This window comes from Pan troglodytes, chromosome 4 (assembly GCF_028858775.2).
Source record: "Pan troglodytes isolate AG18354 chromosome 4, NHGRI_mPanTro3-v2.0_pri, whole genome shotgun sequence".
Lineage (NCBI taxonomy): Eukaryota > Metazoa > Chordata > Mammalia > Primates > Hominidae > Pan > Pan troglodytes.
In genome coordinates, this window is record NC_072402.2 from 5881741 (window position 1) to 5909295 (window position 27555).

Here is a 27555-nt window from a genome sequence, read left to right on the forward strand (position 1 = left end):
ATATATATCACAGTTTCTTTGTCCACTTGTTGATTGATGGGCATTTGGGTTGGTTTCACAATTTTGCAATTGTAAATTGTGCTGCTATAAACATGTATGTGCAAGTATCTTTTTTGAATAATGACTTATTTTCCTCTGGGTAGATACCCAGTAGTGGGATTGCTGGATCAAATGGTAGTTCTACTTTTAGTTCTTTAAGGAATCTCCACACTTTTTTCCATAGTGGCTTTACTGGTTTACATTCCCACCAGCAGTGTAGAAGCGTTCCCTGTTTACCGCATCCACACACAAACATCTACTGTTTTTTGATTTTTTAGTTATGGCCATTCTTGCAGGAGTAAGTGGTATTGCATTGTGATTTTGATTTGAATTTCCCTGATCATTAGTGATGTTGAGCAGTTTTTCATATGTTTGTTGGCCATTTGTATATCTTCTTTTGAGAATTGTCTATTCATGTCCTTAGCCCATTTTTTAATGGGATTGTTTGTTTGTTTTTTTCTTACTGATTTGTTTGAGTTCATTGTAGATCCTGGATATTAGTCTTTTGTCAGACGTATAGATTGTTAAGATTTTCTCTCACACTGTGGATTGTCTGTTTACTCTGCTGACTGTTTCTTTTGCCACGTGAAAGCTCTTTAGTTTAATTAGGTCCCAGCTATTTATCTTTGTTTTTATTGCATTTGCTTTTGGGTTCTTGATCATGAAATTCTTTTTTTTTTTTTTTTTTCCTTTTTTTTTTATTATACTTTAAGTTTTAGGGTACATGTGCACATTGTGCAGGTTAGTTACATATGTATACATGTGCCATGCTGGTGCGCTGCACCCACTAACTCGTCATCTAGCATTAGGTATATCTCCCAATGCTATCCCTCCCCCCTCCCCCCACCCCACAACCGTCCCCAGAGTGTGATATTCCCCTTCCTGTGTCCATGTGATCTCATTGTTCAATTCCCACCTATGAGTGAGAATATGCGGTGTTTGGTTTTTTGTTTTTGCGATAGTTTACTGAGAATGATGATTTCCAATTTCATCCATGTCCCTACAAAGGACATGAACTCATCATTTTTTATGGCTGCATAGTATTCCATGGTGTATATGTGCCACATATTCTTAATCCAGTCTATCATTGTTGGACATTTGGGTTGGTTCCAAGTCTTTGCTATTGTGAATAATGCCGCAATAAACATACTTTGACAAACCTGAGAAAAACAAGCAATGAGGAAAGGATTCCCTATTTAATAAATGGTGCTGGGAAAACTGGCTAGCCATATGTAGAAAGCTGAAACTGGATCCCTTCCTTACACCTTATACAAAAATCAATTCAAGATGGATTAAAGACTTAAACATTAGACCTAAAACCATAAAAACCCTAGAAGAAAACCTAGGCATTACCATTCAGGACATAGGCATGGGCAAGGACTTCATGTCTAAAACACCAAAAGCAATGGCAACAGAAGACAAAATTGACAAATGGGATATAATTAAACTAAAGAGCTTCTGCACAGCAAAAGAAACTACCATCAGAGTGAACAGGTCATGAAATTCTTTTCTAAGCCAGTGTCTAGAAGGGTTTGTCCAATGTTATCTTCTAGAATTTTTGTAGTTTCAGGTCTTAGGTTTGAGTCTGTAATCCGACTCAAGTTGAAGAGTGTAGTACAGACAATTTGAGGAAGTGAATCTGGTGGTGTGCCATTCACAATATTGAAGCACCACAATGCAGTTTCAGCCCAGCCATCTGAAAATGTTGGTTTTACCTGGGGTGTTATGTTGTGGTGTTAAACCTTAACCAAGTTGGTATTACTGAAATTGGTTTTTGTGAACATAACTCTTAAATTATGGACTAGAATAAAAAGAGAGAGCTTCATTAAAGATAGTATACCTTAGCTACAAAGATAAAGCAAGAGTAAATACTCTGCGTAGGTTTTGACTCTTTTCTGCCCAAGTTAGGTATTTGTTATTAAAAACATTTTGTCTTCATCGTGTACCTATCGTGCTTTATCAGCGTTGCTTTGGTGGCCTGACCCTGCAATCTGAAACATAAGCTGCCAGAATTGCTTTGAAACTTGATCACCTCAGCATCCTAGGTACTGTTGTTAAATTGGGAGTAACCCCAAAATCCAGCAAGTCTTACATTCCAACTGCCTGGACTCTAGAACCGTGATTTAATAGGATCTTTGTTCCAAGAAGACTCTGAAGTTTCATTAAGGATATAATGACCTACAACAATAGTGCTTTAATAAAATCATGGTATGTTATGTACCATGAAGTTAGCAGTTAAGTCAAAGTGATAAAGTTGGACAGAACAATTGGTTTTTGGCTGCTCATTTGTAGTTTACTTTTCTTTTTTAACTTTTTCTATTTAATGTTTATGGATACAGAATAGTTGCACATATTTATGGGGTGCTTGTAATACATGGATACTGAAACAGAAGAGTTCTGTTTTCCCCCTTGCAGGACATGCAACAGGGGTGTGGCTCGCTCCTTCTGTCACCCCTCTGCTCAAACCCCTAGTGGGAGCACACAGACAGGCAGGTACAGAGACTGTGGGGAGCACTCTTGGGCTCCGGCCCCACGGCAGCCTCTAGGAGTGGGTGTCTGCAACTCCCAAAGCCCAAGTGGGTGTGTGTTACGGTGTGCTCCTTCAGCTTCTCCATCTGTGGATGGCTTGTGTTAACCAGCTCAATAGACCCTCTGCCTTATTCCAAGGGCAGAGGGCCAGTGTGACAGCTTTCTGTATCCTAAGTTCTTTCCCAGTGTACTGGAAAAACTGGGTCACCTCTGTGGCCTCAAAGATGAGTGTGAGGTTTTATTGAGTAGTGGAGGTGGCTCTCAGCAAGGTGGATGGGGAATCGGAAGAGCAGGATGGAGTGGGAAGGTGGTCTTCCCCTGGAGTCAGGCTGCCCAGTGGCCAGACCCTTCTCTGGCTGCCCCCAGCTGAATTCCCCTTAGCATCCAGACATCCCTCCTCTCTTCCTCTGCCACGTCATTCATCTTTCCACCGTCACTGGTCTGCCAGTCTGCTGGTGTCTGCTGGTCTGTTCCTCTACTTCTCTTGACCACGTTCAGCCACTGTGTGTGCCCATTAAGGTCTCAGGTTTCTACGGGCACAGGATCGGGGGCATGGCGGGCCAGAGTAGTCTTGGAAAATGCAACATTTGGGCATGAAAACAGGAGTGTCTGTTCTCACTTAGGTCTGTGGTACAGGCCTGAGGGTGGAGCCCTCTCCAGGGACCCCCCCCCTTCTCTACTCAGCAACTCCCTGCCCCCTCCCATATCAATACAGGCGTACAATGTGTAATATTCAAAGCAGAGAAACTGGGATATCCTTCACCTTAAATGTTCATCATTTATTTGTGTAAAGAACATCACACTCTTCTAGTTATTTTGAAATATACAATAAATTGTTGTTAACTATCGTCACCCTATGGCCCTACTAAACATTAGGTGTTATTCCTTTTATCTAACTGTATTTTTGAACCCATTAACCAACTCCTCTTTATTCCTCCCATCTCCCTCCACTACACTTCTCAGCCTCTGGTAACCATCATTCCACCACTACAAAATCCATTTTTTCACTTCCACGTGTGAATGAGAATGTACAATATTTTTACTTTGTCATCGCAACTCTTTAAGACACTATAGTTTTTATTCATTTGTTTGGAACAGAGTGTCATGTTTATTAAATGGCAGACAAGTACATCTATAGGATACCAAGGTCCCAAATTATGTTTTAAGTGTTGAAAGACAATACCATGGGTTATATGATCGTCAGTTTCTTCTAACTTTGTGATTTATTCCAGCCTTGAGGACGGGAGTTGGGGATTGAGCAGGTCCCAAAATGAGGCTGAAAAACACAGATGGCATGAGCTGAATCACAGACTGAATTAGAGAGCCACATGACTTGGCAGTGAGCTGTCACCAGCATCCTATATTTGAAGGCTTTATACTTTAAAAAGTTGAAAGCCCAAACCTTTAACAATATCATCATCAGTATTTATTCTGCAAAATGCTCCCCAAAACTAAAACCTAAGAATATTCTGAAGTTACTCTGAATGGTAGTCTGAATCATGGTCATCTTAAGTCATCTTTGGCTTTTTATGATCACAATTTCCTGATTCTTGCTAATGTTATTATACGTAAAGCTTTCCTGGTCCTCTGCCACTGGTTTTCACAGGAGCAAATGACTACATGTTCAATGTGCCCAGAAAGCATTTATTGAAAGACGAGTAGCAAGCACTGTACCAGATAATGATAAGGAACATAGTAAAATAATTTAACTTTTTTTTTTTTTTTTTTTGAGATGGAGTCTTGCTCTGTCACCCAGTCTAGAGTACAGTGGCGCCATCTCGGCTCACTGCAACCTCCAACTTCCAGGTTCACGCCATTCTCCTGTCTTAGCCTCCCGAGTAGCTGGGACTACAGGCACCCGCCACCATGCATGGCTAATTTTTTATATTTTTAGTAGAGACGGGTTTCACTGTGTTAGCCAGGATGGTCTCAATCTCCTGACCTCCTGATCTGCCCGCCTTGGCCTCCCAAACTGCTGGGATTACAGGTGTGAGCCACCGCTCCTGGCCAATAATTTAACATTTTAAAACACAATTTACCTTGTATTATTTTGAGTAGTCTTAGAAACAGCCCTGTGAATTAGGACCCTAGATCCCTAAGATCACAGCAGCCACACGGCAGAGCCCTGAACGCAGACGGAGACCTGTGCCATTGTCTCCTCAAGCCCTTGAAGTGAGAAAGGAAAGGTGCAGTGCCTTAGTGCCTTTACTTTAAGTGCCAGGCTCTGAGCTGAACACATTACCTATAACCACTGCATTTAGCCCCCAGGACAAGTCGATGATTAGACGTTGCTGTCCTCATGTGCACAGTGAGGACTCGGGGTCCTGCCTGCCCACATCTGCTTGCAAAATTCACCCTGGATCTGCTTATCTACCTGGGAATCCCAAACTCTACTGGACCACTGTGGCCATCTCCCAGATCACCCAACCACACAAGCAGCTTCTGCTTTCACCCTCATTCATTCAGTATGAAGGAATCTGCTTTCACACTCATTCATTCATTCCTTAGGTATGCATGCTCAGCCTCCTGAAGCAGGAGGTCTCTACGCCCCATCAGTCCAAGAGTCCTCTGTGAGCCACCCAGGGGCTGCTCAATCTCTCTCCCTAGTCTCCCGTTCTGACCTATCATATTGCCACCCAGACATCGAGCCGGTGTGCACAGGCTGTGGTTTTAAGGGAGTTTATTTTTATCCTGGCATTCTATCAAGTTGTCATTCCTGCAAGCAAATAGAGCTGTCCAGTTGTCTGTTTGGAGAATTACATTCAGGACCCTTGAATTCATGGGTTCCTTGGGTTCTGCATACATTTTTTTTATCTCTAAACTCCGTTCTGGCCAAGAACAGAGGCCCCTGACACCATATAGTAATGAACGTAATTAAAGCCTGTCTGAAAGAGAACATACCCACGTGCTCGCAGCAGTCTTCATGGGAGCAGCCATAGGAGCATCACTGTTTGTTCCCTGCTGACAAAGACCTCAGCCAGGCAAAGCCCTGGCCATTAACACAACACACTTATCACAATGGCGAGGATCCCAGGGGACTCGAAAGATCATGACATTTCATTGCACAATGATTGTAACCATATGAGATTTTAAACCACAGCGCAATATGAAAGCAATTGATATCTGAATTAAAACACTGAACGTTTACTTGTTAACATTTCAAGCTCCAAAATCTAGTTTATTAGTGAAGGAGATATAGCCAGGGAAAATATGAAGCTGTGTCTTTAATAAGCACCTTAACTTCTAAGTATATAATGAAATACATGCAGGAGATTTAAGAACTGGTGTTAAAACCCTTCATGAGATGACTCACACAATGCAGAAAACCTTCCTTTAACATGGTGGAAATATGGAGTGAGATCACCATGCAGCAAAATGCCATCTTCCCAGCTGCACTACGTCGATGTGTTTCACTGCCTTGCATTTTCTTCATGACATGAATCACCCAGTAGATGCATCCATTTAATTTCTTGGGGGAATAATGCAGCACTTGTTTAAATGTTCTGAACACTTGTGCAGACAATTTAAGAAATGTTTTCAGCATGTCCAGTTGAGTCTACCACCAGCATTCCAGAAGGTTTCATCATTTCACAAGTCCTACTGTTTGCCCTTCATTGAGACATTCCTTTGGACTCAGTAAAAACAATTCCTTGCACTCGGAGAGTCTTTTATAGTTTACAAATCTTTTTCATTGGGGCATCTCTTTCTGTATGCGCCAAATGGTGATTTACAGCAAATTCCTTCTTTACCCTATGAAGACCAAGAGGCAAAGAGGGTCATGTTCACAATGGAACCTCTTGCCTGGCAAGATGCCTCACATATTTTAAGCTTTAATCACAAATTTGGGGATGGTGGATGCATGGTTAAATGGATGGATGGATGGATGGATGGATGGATGGATGGATAGATGGATGGACAAGCGAACAAGCATCCTAAACATCCTTAATTTAAAAATAAGAATTCAGACTTGGACAGATTCAGGAAGGTGGGGTTGAGAAGGATACATTATGAAATATTAAGTTTAGTTTTTTTATTTTAACTTTTTATAGTTTTCTGCAATGTCTGAATTAAGCATATTTTACATTTTAATTTAGAAAATATAATTTTGTTAAAAAGATAATATATAAATAAAACAAATAAAGTATAAGAGATGGAATTAATTTGAACCAAGTCTAGAACATGAGTCTCCTTACTCCTTACTCTATTATATGCTATCATATTGCTAAGTAGGCATTCGCTTGTAAATTATATCTGTTGTTTTCACCTTAAATCTCTCAGTGATATTTTTATTATAGATGAATTGACAATATGATGTAATCCTAATGACCTTTTACAAAATTTCTTTAGGACATCTGTAAAGCCCTGTGGTGCCATCGTATTGGAAGGAAATGTGAGACTAAATTTATGCCAGCAGCAGAAGGCACAATTTGTGGGCATGACATGGTAAGAAGCTAACTGTAGGTACAGCATCGTATTCAGATGCTAGTCTTTCAACCCATGCATCTTTGCTCCTCTTGCATAGGTATTTTTAAAACATGTATTTCTCATATACATATGCATACCCATGCTCCTATCAAACACTGTGTTTATTTCATATTGATAATGTGAAGAGGAATCCTTTTCTCACTTATGTGAAAATAAAATTGATGAGCTACCTGGAATTCATAGACATAGAAATCAGACAACAGGTGATGACAGATTCAGTCTATTGAGGGGAAACATTAAGCCATTGACCACCATTTATCATGGAAAGGACCAGCATTAAACAGTGCTGTGAAAGCCACAGAACATCGGTTTGAAGACCCTGGAGCACATCATTTTCACCTATTGTTGCCTCTGTGAGAAGAGAGAGAGCTATGGTAGAGAAAAGAAGAAGTATACAAGATGTTGCAGCAATGTGGACGTAGTTGGAGGCCATTCATTATCCTAGGCAAACTAATGCAGGAACAGAAAACCAAATACTGCATGTTGTTACTTATAAGCAGGAGCTAAACACTGAGTACACATGGACACAAAGATGGGAACCATAGACCCCGGGGACTACTTAAGGGGGAATGGTGGGAGGGGGCAAGGGTTGAAACACTACCCCATATTGTGCTCGCTGCATGGGTGATGAGGTTATTCGAACGCCAAACTTTAGTGACACGTAATCTACCCATGTAACAAATCTGCACATGTACCCCTGAACCTAAAATAAAAGTCGGAAAAAAAAGAAATATACAAGATAACAAGTTTATTACTAAATGGTAAAGAATGACAATTTCATTATTAAAACTTTAAAAAATTATAATACTCCATACTAATATTTTAATTCTTTTGATTTAACTTATAATTACATTTTTTAAATATAAAAGACTATTAATAAAGATAGATCCTGGACCCACATTATCACTATAACTATTTTTGCTTTTTATGTATCTGAGTTTTTAGTGGCATTAGTGAATATGAAATGATATTTAGGCATTGATCTAGTATGGTGTTCGAACATGCCTAAATATCATTGTTCTATTATGTTTAAATACCAAAGAAAATATATCACATCTTATACATATTCGAATGTGACTACAGACAGAAAGGTTTTAAAATGTTAACAACAATGCTAACACATGTTTTCAGGTTAAATTATTGCAGTGCCAACTGAAGAAATGAACAGAAATAAGATAAACTTATTGAGAATAGCCCCCAGCCACCATTCATTCTGGACACATTGCTAATATGCTTTTTTGTTCAGTTCCTCGAAGGGCATGAAATTGATCATTGAATTCTTCTAATTCATTGAATTCTGCTAGTGATCCAGTGATCCAGTTGATTTAATCCATAATATGTAATGGTAATAGCAATGCTTTCAGTTTCTTTTCTGTTTTTTGAGACGGAGTCTTGCTCTGTAACCCAGGTTGGAGTGCAGTGGTGCGATCTCAGCTAACTGCAACCTCCGCCTCCCAGGTTCAAGAAATTCTCCTGCCTCAGCTTCCTGAGTAGCTGGGATTACAGGCGCCCGCCACCACATCCAGCTAATTTTTGTATTTTTAGTAGAGACGGGGTTTCACCATGTTGGTCAGGCTGGTCTCGAACCCCTTGACCTCATGATCCACCTGCCTGGGCCTCCCAAAGTGCTGGGATTACAGGCGTGAGCCACCGCATCCGGCCAACTGCTTTCAGTTTCTTCAAAGAAAATGAGTATAATGAGATATGGCGTGGAAATTCTAATTGTCAAAGGACATGAGGTAATTTACTTGAGTGTTAAGCTGCAGATAATCATGACTTTTCTGCTGTCATTGATTAAAATGGATTATTCAGGTGATCATTTGCAAAATTATGCCTATTTCTTATAAGACCAACAGCCTTTCTGATGTTGCCTTTGAGCTATTGCCTGCATGAAACACGAGGTGGTCCTCCAGGCATCCTGCTTTCTTTGTGGTCAGGTGCTACTTTTCCCTGGGTAATGTAGTTGTGATGCTTTTTCACAATAACCTGTATGTTCTGGTTACATTTTATCTATCTCAAAGGCACCATTAAATTGATTTCCATTGATATTTGACATTATTTCCCCTGGTATTTCAAATATAGCTTTTTCCTTTGTACCGAAAAAAAAAAAAAAGGCTATGTTGAGATAGAGTAGGTTCCTAAAAATTACACAGCTGAACCATGGTCCAAAGCAATAAACTTCTGTCCAGGGTCACCTGGCTGTTCAGTGGCCAATGTGAGACTCTGTAAGCCAAAGCAAATAACTGAGGCAAATCTCAATGAATGTAGAGGTTTACCTTTCCAAAGTTGGGGATGTGCTCTGGGAGGGGGCGGGACAAAAATCACAGGAGGACCTGTGATCCCTGCTCTTTCCAAAGAGGACTTTAATGACTTCAGTATGTAAAGAGGAAAGAGACCGGGCGCAGTGGCTCACGACTGTAATCGCAGCACTTTGGAAAGCTGAGGCGGGCAGATCACGAGGTCAAGAGATCGAGACCATCCTGGCCAACACGGTGAAACCCTGTCTCTACTAAAGATACAAAACTTAGCTGGGCGTTGTGGCGCATGCCTGTAGTCCCAGCTACTTGGGAGGCTGAGGCAGGAGAATAACTTGAACCCGGAGACAGAGGTTGCAGTGAGCTGAGATCATGCCACTGCAATCCAGCCTGGGCAACAGAAGGAGACTTGGTTTCAAAAAAAAAAAAAAAAAAAAAAAAAGGAAAAAGGAGCAAAGGAAGCAGGAAAGAAGAAAAGAGGGGAGAGTAGACAAATGAGGCCAGCGGTTGCATTCTTTGAAAGCTTCAGTCAACACTCACTGAATCCACATTTTACATGTGAGTGGAGGATTGAAGATTTGTGAGTATAAAGAAAACATAGAGTAGAGGAAGCAGGCAAATATGCATTTGCCTGGGGTGAGTGGAGAGATGAATTTTAGTCTTGTCTTTGCCCTGTATCTGTGAAGATAATTAATTCACATGGTCATGGTGAAATTAATTCATTAATTCACATGGTCATGGTGAAATTAATTCATTAATTCACATGGTCATGGTGAAATTCAACAGAGCTCTGTTTTAGGGTAAAGATTTGGGGGCCCACAAAGAACTTCCTTGTGAGTAATTTGTGAGGGAGTCCACCCATGGAGACACGTGGCCTTCCATCTTCGCATCTCTCTATTTAAAATCAAAATGGGAGGCGGTTTTTGCACGACTCCGTTCTCAAGCTTAACTTTTCCTTTTGGTATAGTGAGTGTGAAGGTCCAAGATTTTATTTTCCTTTCATACATTGTATTTTCTCAGGCTGCTGACAAAGACATACCTGAGGCTGGATAATTTATAAAGGAAAGAGGTTTATGGACTCACAGTTCTACATGACTGGGGAGGCCTCGCAATCATGGTGGAAGGCAAAGGAGAAGCAAAGTCATACCTTACATGGCGGCAGGCAAGAGGGAGCTTGTGTAGGGGAACTCTCATGTATAAAACTATCGGATCCCATGAGACTTATTCACTGTCACGAGAACAGCATGGGAAAGACCCACCCCATGATTCAATTACCTCCTACCAGGTCCCTCCCATGACACATGGGAATTGTGGGAGCTACATTTCAGATGAAATTTGGGTAGGGACACAGCCAAACCATATAAGACATCCAAGTCTCACGTAAACAGTCCCTTTTGATATTAGTTGTGTGTCTGTGTGTCGTTGGTTTGCATGTACCCCTGAGGTTTATCAGTTTAGATGTGTGTGTGGCCAGCGGTCAGTATCCCACTGTTGTTCTTCTTGATGGCACCCCGTCTCCTCTCTCTGCTACTGAGGGTGCTGCTGAGGCTCCACAGTGGTTGCATAAGGTGGTAACATAGACTGATATTTATTTCATTTTTAATGCCAAATTCTAGGCTTAGTACATTGTGTACATTTCATCCTCAAAACAGCCCTACAGGTGAGCCTAGTGCAGTCCCCATTGGACATTCCAGAGTTCTTCCAGGAAAGGGACCCTGGGTTCCTCTGTGATCACCCCAGGAGAAATCCAGGGCAAGGGGTGGGGACCACAGCTGAAATGCATATCTGATGGATTCTAGCTCTTCGGTCACTGGGGACCTCTCTTGTGAAATCAAACCAGCTGTCACTGTGTGATTCTATCAAGTCCAGTGCTAGGCACTTGGCCTAGTCCTTACATTGAACCCTCCCTCTGAACTCATTCTGGTAGTTTCTATCATCGCTAATTTCAGAAGAGGACACCGGGCTCAGAGCACATGGGTGCCTTCCCCAGGTCACGCAGCTCGCAGAGCAGATCTATGATGCCCATTTGATGACTCAGTGCTTTTTTTCCTGCTTTAATACACTGCTCCCCTGCATCTACTGCGTTTAGGTGTGACGTGCTTATTTTGTGAACAGTAATCGCCACAGGCGTAGGGATTGTGTTGCGGCATCTTACTCTCTAAGATAAAGCCTTTTTCATAAGTCATCGTATCTGTCAATAAAATACAAAACTGTGATAAAGTCAGTCCTAAGAAACCTAATTGGTATTTCCGTGGAAATCTATATATATATTTAATACAGCATTCTTAATTTTGACCTGATGGCTCCACCGGTCTGTTGTCTGCCTAAAATTAGATCTAATACTGTGTGTGTGTGTGTGCGTGTGTGTGTGTGTGCGCGTGTGTGTGTCTACATGCACCTATATTTCCCCCAACCTCCTTAGCAGAAGATACAGTGCTTTCTCATCAGATTCTCAAAATTTTTTTGTTTTAATACTTTTTAAAAGTAGGAAAATCATTTAAGGATACTCTAACAGAAATAACAAAAGATGTAAAAACCAAAGTTACTTTTGCACCGTCTTAATAAATGCATCTTTTGGTGTTTCCTTTGCCATTACTTTTGATTGCAAAAACTGCAATTGCTTTTGCATCAGCCTAATACAAGGAATTGCAACAGTCATTATCACAGCAAAAGACTGGAAATAATGCAAATGTCCATCAGTAGAGGACTGGTTGGATAAACACCCCATGGAATATTACGTATCTGTAAAAATGCGATGAGGGACGTGTCTATATACTTCTGTGGAATGATGAACAGAACATATTGTTAAGTGGAAACGTAGGATGGAAAAAATTCTGTGTAATATGCTGTCATTTATCAAAGAAAAGGAAATACTAATCAATAGCTATTTGCTTACATTAAAAAGGATAAACCCTAAATGCTGAAAAAGCTTGTAAATATTTTAGATAACTTAAAATGCTGTTAAATAATCCCTAAACATCAAAGGCAGAATGAAACATTTTGAATGTATCAAGTTGTTAGCTTAACCAGAATCCTAACAGAAGAATTATTTCAAGAGACTTTAAACTCCAGTATTAGACTGTACATTCCAAGTGGGATAGATTCAGTGGAGAAAAAAGGTGCTACAAATAATTTTAAACTGTTTTCAGTAATCATGTTATTATTGATGGATTTATTTTGCTAGGATAAAGGAAGTACTAAATGTGCTTATATTGTTAAGAACCAAGATTTTTAATATATAAAAGAGATACAAATATAAAATCAAAGAAGCTAAGTAACATTTATAGTCCTAAATTTAAAATTAATACATTTCTAAGAACTAATGAAGTATTTTTTCTTTAAAATTAAAATTTTTAAAGATACACTCACACAAAAGCTCTATTTACCAACTCAGTAACAATAACCACCCTTCAAACAGATTAAGAGGCTGTAGCCTCTTAATCTAGTTTTCTCAATAAAAGGAGCCAGAACTTTTTGTATAAATGGATGATTTCAGGCCTATAACAAGTGTAAACAGTGTAGTAGAGGTTCCTCTTCAAAGAGACTTTTCTCCCCATCTAATTAGGAATAAACACTAACTTCCCTTAGAAGCAAAATTTATTCAAGACCCGTGCTAACATTCTTAGATATCTGCTAGCCGTAATAAAGAAATCAATGTACTTTGTGTTCTTAGCTCCCACATTTTAGCCTAAATATTTGCCCTGGCATGCTTATACTGGTCCAAGCAAGCATTAGGTCATAGCCTGTTCCTCTTCCTTATTTGAAGGTGTTTTTACCTTTGTCAGCACTCCACAAGGTACTTCCTCCCTCCTTTGTTCTCCTCTGCCTTTGCCTCTTTTAAGAAGTTCTAAGTTGCTAACCAATTGGGATAAATAGAGAATGTTAGGTTCCGTTCCAGTCAATGGAAACCAGACACTGCACTAAGGTGGATGTGTCAGGTTATAAATGACCTTGTATCCTTTGTTCGGTGTACTCTGGTGGCAAAACTGCTGGCGTGTATACCCTTTCTGCAGAAAGTAAACTAGCCTTGCTGAGAGATCCTTTGTCTCAGTGTTGATTTTTTTAACACCAAGCAGCAGTTCCCAACACAAGGAATGTACAAGATGAGCCTGGGATACCTTGCTGAGTCAGAAAGCTAGAAGCCTGCCAAAGATTCCTGGCTCCTGTCAAGAGGAAACTCAAGCAACATTTCCAAAAGAAACATATGACATTAGCATATTTTTCTTTATCATTTAGAGAAAAGCATCGTGGTTTTCCTGTACGATCTCAAACTCAGGGTACTGAGATATTTGATGAAGGTTGTTTTTTCTTAAAAGAAGTAATCCAGCCAATCATGAAAAAGAAAAAAGAATTAGAATATCATTAGTCTTGCAACACTCAAAGATGTAAAGGATCTGGGAAATGATTGTTAATGGCTGCTAAAAGTATTAGGTGGGAAGCTGATGGGGACCTTTGCAAGTCAGCCTATATTCCCTGAACACTGAAGCATCCTAACACCAATGCTCTGGGCCTCACCAGGCATTCTGTGTGTATATACATGAAGCCATCAATGGTGCAATCTTGCCAAAAATCCAACTCTGAACCTAACCAATGCCTTAGATCCAATTGCCTGATTACAGCAGATCTAGAGAACCCAGGGGACGTGTTCAATGGCAACGCTGAGATGGAGCTGGCAAGATCCAGAATATGGGAAACTCCCAACAAACAGATCCATTCTTTTATCACGTGAATTCAGGAAAAACAGAACGTCAAGGGAGAGTTTGAATGTGGAGAGAGACATGAGAAGCATGTCAGCTGAATGCAATAAATGAACCGTGTTTTGATTGTGATTCTATGTTAACTGAGAGAAAATAAAATACCAAATTGGAATTTTGAATACTTACTAGACATTTGATGATATTAAGGAATGATTGTAGGTTTCTAGGTATGATAATGGTGTTGTGGTTATGTTTTTTAAAGTTCTTAATTTGGAGAACCCTTAGTGAAAGAGCTTTGAAGAAATGATTTCAAGTCTGGGAGTCAGTGTTGGGAGAAAGAAAGTGGACAAGCATTTAGGTGAAATGAGACTGGACGTGAGTTATTAAATGTTGAGGCAGGACTGCAGGTTTCAAGGGCTCCTGTACTATTTCCTCTACTTGTGTATATCTTTAAATCTTTCATTAAAAAATAAGCTTTTTACAAAAACAAAACAGTGAAAGCTATTACCATGTCAATACGCCTTTCTGAGTCTATGAACTTTGCCAGGTAACAACAGCAAATCAACAACGATGTTATGATGCACATTGAGTTTGCTCACAGATTCCTGGTAAAAACAGTGTTTCTTTGATAAACATCCTTGCTTTTGAGAAAGCGCTCCTGTCTTCCACTAACCTGACCCCATTCTGGGGCTTCGAATCCTGTTCTTCATCTTCAAACCAAGAGAGATTTTCCCAGAAATATTTTCAGTTATTCAACCTGTTGAAATTCCGTTTTTATGTTTCATGTCTCCTGCATTAGAAAGCTATGACCAGATGGTTTTTAAAAAGGGGGGAAAAGAAAATGACAACAACTAGCACACACCTGGCATCTCCTTCCTCTCTGACAACCAGTGCAACCTCACTCCTGTCCCCACACCTGTAGGAGGCTGTCCAAGAGCAGGAGCCTATTCCAGGCAATGGGCTTCTCCTTGAGCTTGAGACAGTGGACTTTGTTCTACACCGGGTGGGAGGGCAGGCAGGGATGGAAGAGACGATGTTGTTTTGCTTAAAGAAAAGAAATGAATTGAATGGATGAGGCTTTACTCTTCAGAATTTCTTGTTTTTAAATGGAATTGTTCTTACTTAAATAGCATTAAATGGAGCCATTTGAACTGCCATAGTATGTGCCAACACTGGTCAAATATCAGTATTTTGATATGTGTTACCCTAATACAGCAACTAATAATGGAAGTATTACTTTCCTCCTATGAAAGTAGCCTTTTTTTTTTCTGTTAGTACAAATCTAGTGGCTCTAATCTTGGAGATAAAAAGGGACTTGACTTCAGGTCTCCCCAGCCCACAGACCAAGCTCTTCTCACTCCACTGGGGCCAGGACAAGAGACAAACATCTTCCTTCTTCCTCGCAACAGACAGGCTGGACCCTTAAAATCTTAGAAGTTCACACCAAACCACTCAGGGAACCACCGCTGTTGGACATGATGTTAAATAGTGCATAGCACTGATGTGTGGTGCAGTGAATTTGCCATGTGGAATTTAGCATGAATTAAAATGAATGAGCACTTGTCTGGAGAAAGGGGAAGAGATAGCATCTCCAGCCTTCGTGGGGACAGATGAAATTCCACATGGATTGCTTCATCACCCTGGAAGCTGCGTGACCTCTAACATGGCATCAGTTAATCGTCCCAAGGCTCCGAGCCCAGGTGCTTTGGGGTGAAAGCACAGACTATGGGCCTGAAATGACAAGGTGTTGAGCCATGTGGAGCCTCCAGCTGTGCTTTCCTACATGAGACTCTCTCTGTTCTGAACATGAGATGTGAAAAGCACCTTGTTTTCAGGACAGGTCAGAGTTCACCGACTTGGGAGTTGAACAGCCAGACTAAGTATTCAGATAACACTCCTTCATTAAAAGTGTCAAGTTTCTGGGAGATCAGACATTTGAAAATGATTTTTCTATTCATTTTCCCTGTATGTGAATTTATAGGAGGATGCTAGGTTGGGAAAGGAAAAAAAAACAACATTGAATGTACTGTATTTATATTAGGTGCTACTTGAGTGTAGGGAGGCTAATGTCTGCATAGTTTACAAAATTCCCCACTACTCAGCCTTATAGCAGTGATGAGATGAACTTATCTATCTATCTGTCTGAGTCAAGTCAACTTATTTATGTTGAAAATTTTAGTGGTGCCGGGGAGGACAGTGTGTGAAATATGGTGATGAAGGCCCCAAGCCCACCCATGGCCACTGGTCGGACTGGTCTTCTTGGTCCCCATGCTCCAGGACCTGCGGAGGGGGAGTATCTCATAGGAGTCGCCTCTGCACCAACCCCAAGTAAGTATGCCTTGACCTCCTTCCTCACAAACGACTGATTTCCATGCCATGAACACTCCAAGCAGTATGCCTGTGTCTCAGCTCTTTTTTTTTTTTTTTTTTGAGATGGAGTCTCGCTCTGTCACCCAGGCTGGAGTGCAGTGGTGTGATCTTGGCTCACTGCAACCTCCGCCTCCCGGATTCAAGCTATTCTCCTGCCTCAGCCTCTTGAGTAGCTGGGACTATAGGTGCCACCACCACGCCCTGCTAATTTTTGTATTTCTAGTAGAGACACGGTTTTACCATGTTGGTCAGGCTGGTCTCGAACTCCTGACCTTAGGCAATCCACCCGCCGTGACCTCCCAAAGTGCTGGGATTACAGGTATGAGCCATCGCGCCTGGCCTCAGCTCTTAATAGTAAGCCTGTGCTGTACATATAATCGTAAGAAGCACTGAATAGGAAAGGGATTTTACTCAAGCATTTCTTAATTACCTCTCTGTGCTATAACTTAAGATGCTTATAACTACCTGACCACAGCAAAAAATAACAGCAACAACAGTGACATTCAGGAATTGAATTTTAACCACATTTACTTGACATACCAAGGATCCGCTTAAAACAAATAAATACATCATAAGAAAAGTCTATAGAATACGAATAAATAAGATCAGTAAGAACAATGGTTTTACGTGGAAAAAAGCAAATTTGGGGTTTTCCATCAAATATATTTACCTTCACAACAGGAGGTTTAACTGCCAGCTTCTGTAAGAAGTAAGAATGAATGTGAGAAGCATCACCAGTGTGTGGAAGTGAAGAGGCTTTAATTTTTAATTTTTTAAATTTAACTTTTAAGTTCAGGGGTAGAGTATAGGTTTGTTACATAAGCAAACTTGTGTCATGGGTGTGTGTTGTGCAGATTATTTCATCGTCCAGGTATTAAACCTAGTATTCGTTAGTTATTCTCCTCCCTCCCACCCTCCACCTTCCAACAGGCCACACTGTGTGTTGTTTCCCTTTATATGTCCATGTGTTCTCGTCATTCAGCTCTCACTTATAAGTGAGAACATTCGGTATTTGGTTTTCTGTCCCTGCGTTAGCTTATTAAGGATAAAGGTCTCCAGGCTCCATCCATGTTCCTGCAAACAACATGATCTCTTCCTTTTTTATGGCTGCATGGTATTCCATGGTGTGTATGTACCACATTTTCATTATCTGGTCTCACATTGATGGGCATTTAGGTTGACTCCGTGTCTTCGCTATTGTGAAGGTGCTGCAATGGACATTCACGTGCGTGTGTCTTTATGGTAGAATGATTTATATCCCTTTGGATATATACTCAGTAATGGGATTGCTGGGTCAAATGATATTTCTTTTTGTAGGTTTTTGAGTAATTGCCACACTGTCTTCCACAATGGTTGAATTAACTTACACTCCTACCAAAGTGTATAAGTGTTCTTTTTCCTCCATAACCTCGCCAGCACCTGTTATCTTTTAGCATTTTAATAGTAGCCATTCTGACTGGTGTTTTTCACATCTCCCTTTGCCCTTAAGCTTGTTTAAGATGTGTCACTTGGCTTGTTGTTTCAGTCCCATCTTTAAAGCATGAGCTCACCTCACCCCCTACGCCCCGCTGTACCCCCTGCGCTGCCTGCATTACCAGTGTGTACATGCAAATTCTCTGGGGTGAGCTGTCAGTGCCAACCAGCAAAGGTGACTGGTTCTTTAGTCTTGGTCTTTGGGTCCTGGCCTTGTCACCAGAAGACTGGTGGTGGAAAGAAATTTTGGTCTTGAAAGCAAAGTCATTGAATTTCCCTCTGAGTTCCACATTCTCTCAAATGTGCTATCCTGGGACAGTGTGGTCCTCCTCAATCAGCCCCTCCCTGTGCAGGGTGAGGACAGCCATGCCCACCCTGCCTCACCACTGCAGAGGCACTGGGCCCAGAGAGGAGCAAAGACAGGCCAGCCTGCCCTGCTGCTCTTGTAAAGGATTCACTCAATAGAAAAGGGAGTGCAACCTTACCATTCGTGTGTAGGAATGTGTTCTAGACCACTTAGAAATCCACTTTTCCAGCTGGGCGTGGTGGCTTCTACCTGTAATCCCAGTACTTTGGGAGGCTGAGGTGCACGAACAACAGGGTCAAGAGATCAAGACCATCCTAGCCAACATGGTGAAACCTCGTCTTTACTAAAAATACAAAAACTAGCTGGGTGTGGTGGCGTGTGCCTATAGTCCCAGCTACTCGAGAGGCTGAGGCAGGAGAATCACTTGAACCCAGGAGACAGCGGTTGCAGTGAGCCGAGATCACACTACTACACTCCAGCCTGGGTGACAGAGCGAGACTCCATCTCAAAAAAAAAAAAAAAAAGGAATCCACTTTTTTCCTAATTACCCACTCTAACACTCTTAGCTTCGTCTCTCCAATAAGCCTAATTTTAAAGAATTTAGTAGCTACTAAAATATGAAAATTCTAACTTCAAAATACACATTCCAGGCCATCGCATGGAGGGAAGTTCTGTGAGGGCTCCACTCGCACTCTGAAGCTCTGCAACAGTCAGAAATGTCCCCGGGACAGTGTTGACTTCCGTGCTGCTCAGTGTGCCGAGCACAACAGCAGACGATTCAGAGGGCGGCACTACAAGTGGAAGCCTTACACTCAAGTAGAAGGTAAATCTCAAACTGCTTTCGGGTAATAGCCTCATGCTTTACTACCTTTACTTTTTAAAGAAGTACATGATTGGGAGTGTGGTGCGCACATAAACCAGACGTCGCTCTGGGAGGTGAGGGTCGCATATTCTCTTCCGGAGGTTAGTTTTATTTTGCCAGCCCCACCATCACCACCTCGTATCTAAACTTCACCAGCTGTGAGATCAGAAATCAACACACCAGATAGAAAGCGTGTGCATCATACAATGAAACTCACCAAAGAAGTGATAAAAAACACAAAGTAGATCCTGCATGGAAATTCAATCAGTATGTTTTTGAATTAAGAATTACAGTAGTTGATGAATTAAGAATTACAGTAGTTGTTGCTATAAGCAAGTTACCCATTGAATACTTATAATTGTCAAAGAATGAAAAAGAAATGTCAGTATATTTTAGAAAATGGAACAATTTTGAAGCATATTATGTTCAGAAAGTCTTGATCTATAACTATACACCAAGAAGTTTATTTGTGGCATGTATAAGACTTTACTCCCCAGTGGGAAAGAAATAAGTGTTGTTTTCATGATTAAAATAACTTAAAGTCAGTAGCTCAAGTGGCATAATTAAGGAGAAATTCAAAGAAAACCTAATCATCTCATTGCTTGAAACTGGGAACGTTGCCCGAAAAAATGACAGAAGCCCTTTGGATGTACATAAGTGGGATGCCCCATCTGACATTCACCTTCGTCATCTCAGGGCATACAGTGTTTTCACAGTGTCAGGTTCATGCAGTTAGAAAATTCTGAAAGGAAATTACAAGCAATTTCCCAGAAGCATGTTTGGTTGTCCCTTTACTCCTAAATCTGTACAAATGTAGCCAGTGTGATACAGGCCACTAGGGAGGAGAGAAAGGTAGAATGAACTTTGAAACCGTGGTTCAAAAATGTGTGTGTATTCCTCCTGACTGCCAATCTTCAGTGAATAAGCTCATTAATCATGGAAGCACACGCTAATCATGGAAGCACACACTAATCATGGAAGCACACACTAAATTTGATTCTTAGAATTATTCAGTTGGGCCTCTTATCTTGAATGATAAGGAAAATATCTGTAGATGAGTCTCAGGCCTATAAAAATTTCTAAGACAGACAAAATTTTCATCATTAATTGTCCCCCCCCCTTTTTTTTTTTTACCAAGAAGAGAACAAAAAGGGCAAAATGGTTTGAAAAAAAGTTCATATTAAATATAAACCAAAAAACCTTGAAGTGGATTATTTAGGAAGGAAGTAAACTTCCTATTTCTCTAGGTACCAATATTTTAAAACAGTTTATTGTATTTGTGGAAAATATTGTTCTCGAGATTTCATCGAAGTTATTCCTTTTATTAGTTTAATTTTTATGTATTTTACCAAATGCATTATGAAATTCAGTGATGTTTTTGATTCTTTTATTACATTTTATCTGTAAGAATTTTGTGTGTTACTACAAAATGGTAGTTTTTTTTTGGATTTCTACAAGATAGTAGTTAATGATACTAGTGAAATAGTAAAGCATTAATGTTGTAGCCAACAAATATTTATTGAATGCCTACTATGTGCCAAACACTGTATAAAAATCAAAGGTCTTAAAGGACACTGTAGAGTAAAATTTAACATTGAAGCAATAAATAAATTTAAAGAAACAAAACAAAACATAATGAGGCAACCATTAAAAATGCCATTGTAATGTATTATTGTGTGGGAGTTATTTTATGGGGGAAGAAAGAAAGTCTATCTAAAATTCAGAGCAAAAATGATCAGAGCTTAAGTATTTTTCTTATTTGTGTTTGTGTGTGTATTTCTTTTTAAGATCAGGACTTATGCAAACTCTACTGTATCGCAGAAGGATTTGATTTCTTCTTTTCTTTGTCAAATAAAGTCAAAGATGGGACTCCATGCTCGGAGGATAGCCGTAATGTTTGTATAGATGGGATATGTGAGGTAATCATGATCCTTCATTCATTCAACAAATGATTCCAGACAGTCTGCTTTGTGTCAGGCATCCTGTAGAGGCTAGAAAGACTGGACATATAAGACAAGCCTTTCCCTCTAAGTTGCAGCCCAGTGGGGAGAAAGCCAGAAGAACACATTGATGACACGCTGCTTTGCTGCAGTGGAAGTGTGTGCAGAGCATAAGGAGAGGGAGGGGCCCATTCTGTCTTAGATGTGGGTCTGGGACATTCGTGGGGCTCCTAGGAGAAGGGAACATCCACATCCAAGCTAGATCTGAAAGGGTGAGTTGGAAGAGGGATGTCAGGAAAATAGAGAGGGGACGTGGTGGTGCCAGATGCATGGGTTGCTAGCTGCTGATTCAGTCATCAGAATGCCCAGAGGGAAAGTGGGGGACTGGGGGATGCTGTGGGAAGGGTTGGGGTAAGAAGAGGGTCTCCAAGGCCGACTCCAAGGCTGGATGAGGAGTTGGGATTTTTATCCTGTGTCCATGTAGATAGAGCAGGCATTGAGTCTGGGAACAGTGGAGCCACAGGATTTGGTTGCGGTTTGTGGGCAGTAGTGTGGAGAGTCAGGGAAGCAGGGGTGGGTGAGAGCCTGGGCCACTTCGCAGCTCGGACAGAGGCCTCAGCAACATAGAGCAGCTACACTTTCACTGAGGAGGGCGGGCAGACAGGGATGCAGGAGACAAGCTGGGGAAGTGTTGGCGACTAAAGGAACTTAAGTGACTGATGTTACCCTTACCCTGATTGGCAGAGGGAAGGGGTGGAAAAAAATGTTATCATAAACCAAGTGAAGGTGTTAGCAGATCAAACACATTGCATGTAGACAATGGGGTTCCAAATGAAGAAGTTTTACAATCTGCATATCCTACGGAGTCCAAAAACATCTTCTCTAGTTCTCGCTTCCCCTAAATTATTGACCATGGTAAAGTTGAATCATCCACTGAGATCCTTGGTGTAATCATTTTTAATACATGAGGGTTAGGCTGGATGATTCCATTAAGATCTCTTTCATTGTACCTCAGCTGTACAGTCCTCAATCTTGTCTAATTGTTCATTGATGTGTTCACTATTTTATTGTATTTTGGTATTCTTAATGATATAGTGTCATAATCCCTTATTTGTAACTCTGAAATCCAAAAACCTGTGAAAATGTGGGGGACCTGAATTTGTTTGGTGGCAAAGCCTGCCCTGAACTGATGTGAGACTATTGATTGGTTTTATTTATCTCACTTACTGTAAATATGTAGGGTTTTACTATAGAAACATTAATTAGTTAATTATGGGATGCCACCCTAAGCCCTTGTGGGATTCTCATATGCATTACATACGTCACCTTTTAGACATAGGTCTAAAATTTTAATCTTAGAAAGGTGGTATCTATTACCTTTATAAAATTAAAAAACACTAAGTTGTGAAATACATCTGGCCCTATGGATTTCAAGCCAGGAATTGTAGTTATTTTGCTTCTGAATGGATTTTTTTTGTACATATAGAGCCTATTCTCTTTGTTAGAAAGTGTAATACAAACAAACATCAGCGTAATTTTAAAGAGCTCCTAAAATTCTAAGGAAGTGAATAAACATGCCCTTTATGTAATTACTACTGAGGAGAATTTCTGTGTGTCATCTGCTCCTTCTGTGTCATTGCATGAGATAATTAAAGCCCACAATGGCATATTTTGTTAGAACCTTATGTAGACACATTGCTTGTCATTGTACTAAGCCCTTTAGGTCAGGGTGAAATTCACCCATCGCTCCAACATGACAACCTACAGGTTTAATTTGGGGCCACTTGTGTAACAATACTAAAGAGGACAGGTTAAGGTTCACAGTTTAAAAGCTTCCTACATTTTTGAAGGGTAACACTGTAGCCCCGCTGTGCACATATTAGGTATCCAATAAATATTTGTTAACTACCCTATGTTGGTGAAATTTTCAACTCTAGTGGGGAGGAGGTTTCTTGCATGAGATTGGTGACAGTATGGCTGTGTTGTCCTTTCTTTCATGAATGACATGTGACCTCGTGGGCCCTCCAGAGAGTTGGATGTGACAATGTCCTTGGATCTGATGCTGTTGAAGACGTCTGTGGGGTGTGTAACGGGAATAACTCAGCCTGCACGATTCACAGGGGTCTCTACACCAAGCACCACCACACCAACCGTGAGTACTTTAGAGCTGCCTGCAAGCCTTGGGCAAAGAAGATTGTAACTGGGGCTTCTTAGCAGAGCTTGAGGTGACAGTGAAAACAGCAGGACTTCCTTCCGCTGCCTCGCTTCCTGCCTCAGCTGGCGCTTTGCTTCTCGAGCCTCTTGCTTTGATTGGAAGTGGTTGCTGAGTTATTTGCAATAAAATTGTTCTTAGGAAAAGTGACCATCACAGGAGCTCTGCTCCAATTAATAAAAAGCAGCCAGGTGTAGTTCTAAGGCAACTGATCACCAGAACACGTCTTCACCCAGTTCCAAATGTGGATTCTCAGGTTTTGTTTACTGAGGACTGGGGTTGCTTAGAGATTTTGCCCCTGCTTTCTGGAATGAAAAGCTGTATCTTCCCCATTTCCTTTATCTAGAATATTATCACATGGTCACCATTCCTTCTGGAGCCCGGAGTATCCGCATCTATGAAATGAACGTCTCTACCTCCTACATTTCTGTGCGCAATGCCCTCAGAAGGTACTACCTGAATGGGCACTGGACCGTGGACTGGCCCGGCCGGTACAAATTTTCGGGCACTACTTTCGACTACAGACGGTCCTATAATGAGCCCGAGAACTTAATCGCTACTGGACCAACCAACGAGACACTGATTGTGGAGGTAAAGTCCAGCCTCTTGATTTTGGGGCTTGGATTTTGGGGGTGTTCTGGTGTCTGTGTAAGTTAATGGCTGTTGGCATAATTTTAAGAAGAATGTAAACAGTTATAAAATGAGTGATCCATCCATAGCCGGAATGAGGCAGCAGGCTTGTTTTTATCATCATTCACTTTTTGGTGTATGATTACGTTTGTATTTAAGTGCTCACCTGTGTTCCCATTTGGGGGTTTTAGCAGTAGGTGTTTGCAGAAGTCTTCTTCTGTCCTGTAAGCTCGATGGCTGTGAGATGTGGCCACTCTTGGGGGAGGGAGGTGGGGTCTGACTTCGCCTGTGTCTGGGGTGGGATCAGCATTTCTGCTGCATTCTGTGGCAATAGGAGAGGAGAGCCCAGAGGTGAAGCCCCTTGCTGTGTGATGACCTACCTGTGTCACAGCATTGACCTTGGCGGGCCACAGCTCCGCAGTGACATCAACCCAGTGTCCAGTGCCGGGGTCACCCCCTGAACCGAGCAGTTCTGTTTACTCATGAATGCAGAGGCTCACAAAATATAGTCAGATTCTGACAACACCATCCTCGCATGCGACTGTGCAGATGGCAGTGGTGGGCAGTGGATATTCTAACTCCCCACCTTGTTATGTTTCTGTGCACAGTTGAAAGAAAGTTCTTGGTTCAAAAGTTGCCCCATCCACCTACACCTTGCTGTGGAGGTACAGCCACCTGGATACCCCCACCTGTTCCCTGGGACAGGCCGCCCTATCCCATCCTCTTGTGTCTTCCTGGGAGATGCCTCCCCAGGCATTCGGGGTGTGGTTTAGATGGAGCAGCTGCTGCATCTCCACAGGTCCTACTTCCATCTCCTGTCCTGCCCCTGAACTCTTTCATCCTATCCCTTTATAAACAAATTTATCTTGAATTCTTTCCTTGATCAATTTATCTTGAATTCTTTCCATGATCTTTCCTTGATCATGTCTCCCACCATCTAAGGCTTTTAGCTTTAACAATCAGAGAGAAAGATGCCTCCGGGTTGAAAATAAGTGGGGCTTGTTACAAAACTGTTCTTGATGGAAGAAGAGTTGCAGAGCCTCAGAATGTCAGGGCTGGAGAGTATCTCAATGGCCTTGCAGTGCCACCCCCTGTCCTGGGCTTGTACCTGTCCCACAACATCAGCACCACTGAGACTGGGGCTGTGTCATCAAGCAGAGGGTGGAGCATGGGGCCAGGGCACTCAGGGGAGGGTGAGGATCTTTTTCTACATGGGCATCATATCAGGATGCAATGACTGTCAGGTGCAGGCATGGGATTTATGTCAACAGGTTATGGTGAGTTTTCCAGAAAAGTCTTCCAACTAAGATTCAAGGATCTAATACATTTATGAGAGAAATGGTGGCTGGTCCATATGATTGGGTTTCAAGCTAGGAAATGTAGAGTCCAAACCCATTCCATGCCCTAAACTATGACTCAGTGATCTTCTTTACTAATAAAACACCTTTTCCTGCGGACTTAATGGGTACCTGCCCATAGGCAAAAGTCCCCTTCATCTCTCCCCATAGAAAGTGCTCTAACTTAACTGGTCAGGCACGGATCATACCTATTGCTGTTGAAGTGTCCTGGGTTATTTGAATTCACCAGGAAGCATGACGATGCTTTGTAGGTATCTCTTTCTGATTTGCTCAGATGCAGGGATTTGCAGGGGATCCCTCAGATGCAGGCATTTGCTCAGATGCAGGGGATCCCAAAGAAACACCAATGAGATAGCCAAATGCTTTTGCTAGGATGTATCAGATTATCACATGTACCCTCAAAATATGTGTATCTATTATGTATCAATAAAAAATGATAACTTAGAAATGCTTTTTCTAAGTTGCAAAAGTGTTTGAAGTTTCACATGCGGGCATACACTAACTGTAAGGAGAAGGGTACAAAGTCTAGACATTTGTTTAGATGAGCTTGAATCTAGATGGGAGGGTTCAGAAATTTTATGTAAAGTTTGGATGATAGTCTGAATGTATTTCATCATCATAACAAACTTCTTGTTGATTGATTATTGTTTTAAGTAGTCTAAATCCCGTTAGCATATACTTGCTGGTTTTGCATTAATTTGTTTTATTTTTTCCCCTTTCTTATTTTGTAGCTGCTGTTTCAGGGAAGGAACCCGGGTGTTGCCTGGGAATACTCCATGCCTCGCTTGGGGACCGAGAAGCAGCCCCCTGCCCAGCCCAGCTACACTTGGGCCATCGTGCGCTCTGAGTGCTCCGTGTCCTGCGGAGGGGGTAGGTGCCTTCCAGTGCTGCTCCTGGAGGCAGCATGTCAGCCTTCAGCCATTGGGTACATTGCACTGGCCTTTCTTGAATCCTAGTGAGCAGCCCGGGGCTTCTCCCTGCCAGTAGCAGTGACATTCCCAAGGTGGGCAGTGGTGGTTCTGAGTGTCACTTGTCGGCCCGAGCTGCCTTCTCCAGTTTATCTGCTTCAGTGTGTGACTCTGAGGAAGTCAGTAGATGCATTGCTTCCTACTTTCCATCTAATTTAAGGTTTTTTAGAGGATGATTTTGCTAATTGAGATGAGTCAAATGAAAGTCACTGTAATGATGAGATACATCATGTTGACGGTGAGAAACAGACACTAGCATGGAAAATACACTGACCTAGAGTGGGTTTTTTAATCTAACTAATCTTGTTCAAAACGTTTCCTGGAAAGAGCTTTGCCTGCAAGTCAGATAGTCAGATTTGTCCAGAAAATAAAAGAGTATTTTGAAAGTTCCAATGAAAACGTCAAGAAAAAAACATGTCAAAAAGAACTGCACAGGTCAATTGAGTGCCTTGTCGCCTTCATACTGTAAACAATGGAAGCTCACATTTATATCGGTAAGGCTAGTTCCACTTAAAGAAAGTTTTTAGCCAGAGCCAATATGTACTGACTGTCTGATATAAACAGTGATGAGTAAATATTTGCGAGTTTAAAACAACATAGTAAATTCTATCTGATATGTATAAAATACACAAGTTTCCATCTGGCCAAATGGATTTCAGCTTTATGCAATCTAGGTTTTAATAACTAAGAAGTTAATTTAGACAATATTATGTTTAAGTAAAAGAAAATGGTTCATAAATGAGAACTGGCATAAAGTAAGAAGGTAGTGAATGAACAAAAATAAATAAAAATAAATTTACATGTTCTCAATAGTTGCTCTAAATAAATGAGGTGAAGAAACTAAAGGAAAACTGAAAGATTAACAAAAAGTTTAAATAGTCCTAAAAGTTAACACTATGTGCTTGACATATGTTCATTCTTCCCAGTATGAACTAAGGATGAAATAGTTAAATTACGGATGCTGGTAAAGCTAATGACTGAATGAAATACTGTCTTAGGAAAAACATGACTGCCTTCTGCACAGAAGGATAGCAAGCACGTTGCTCTAATAGTGACCAGAGAGAAATATGAAGGAAATCTCACACTAGTGGTATGGCCCAAGTCAGCCACCAGTTTACTTTATTTAGAAAGTAGTGGAACAGAAGGACATTGTATGCTCTTCTTTCTGTGTGATGTGGGACACTCCTAACCATATGTATTTTTCCTTTGTTTTCCCTCTGATCTTAAAACCATACCTATGTTTTTATGGATTATGTTGAATGCACTTGATTTTACCTCTCCCTATTTAGGATCTTCTAATAAATAGTAGTTGGTTAGGATAATAATAGAATCAGAAAACTTCGTATTTGTGTAAGGAAAGTATGAATTTTTGAACTCTTTCTTGTACATTTTCATTTGGTAAAAAATGTATAATGAATTCCATGGAAACA

The 27555-nt window shown here is 41.0% G+C and overlaps 1 protein-coding gene across 4 annotated transcripts in view; it reads left to right on the forward strand.

The window, feature by feature from the left end:
* The window catches only part of ADAMTS16 (ADAM metallopeptidase with thrombospondin type 1 motif 16), a 181674-nt gene that overhangs the window by 75370 nt on the left and 78749 nt on the right, over positions 1–27555 (forward strand). For all 4 annotated transcript variants that reach the window (XM_016952922.4, XM_016952921.4, XM_016952923.4 and 1 more), the window contains exons 11-17: positions 6916–7011; positions 16185–16333; positions 18806–18978; positions 20806–20936; positions 22986–23109; positions 23516–23760; positions 25889–26027. In XM_016952922.4, coding sequence (XP_016808411.1) covers positions 6916–7011; positions 16185–16333; positions 18806–18978; positions 20806–20936; positions 22986–23109; positions 23516–23760; positions 25889–26027 — 1057 coding nt within the window. The remainder of the gene's footprint in view (positions 1–6915; positions 7012–16184; positions 16334–18805; positions 18979–20805; positions 20937–22985; positions 23110–23515; positions 23761–25888; positions 26028–27555) is intronic.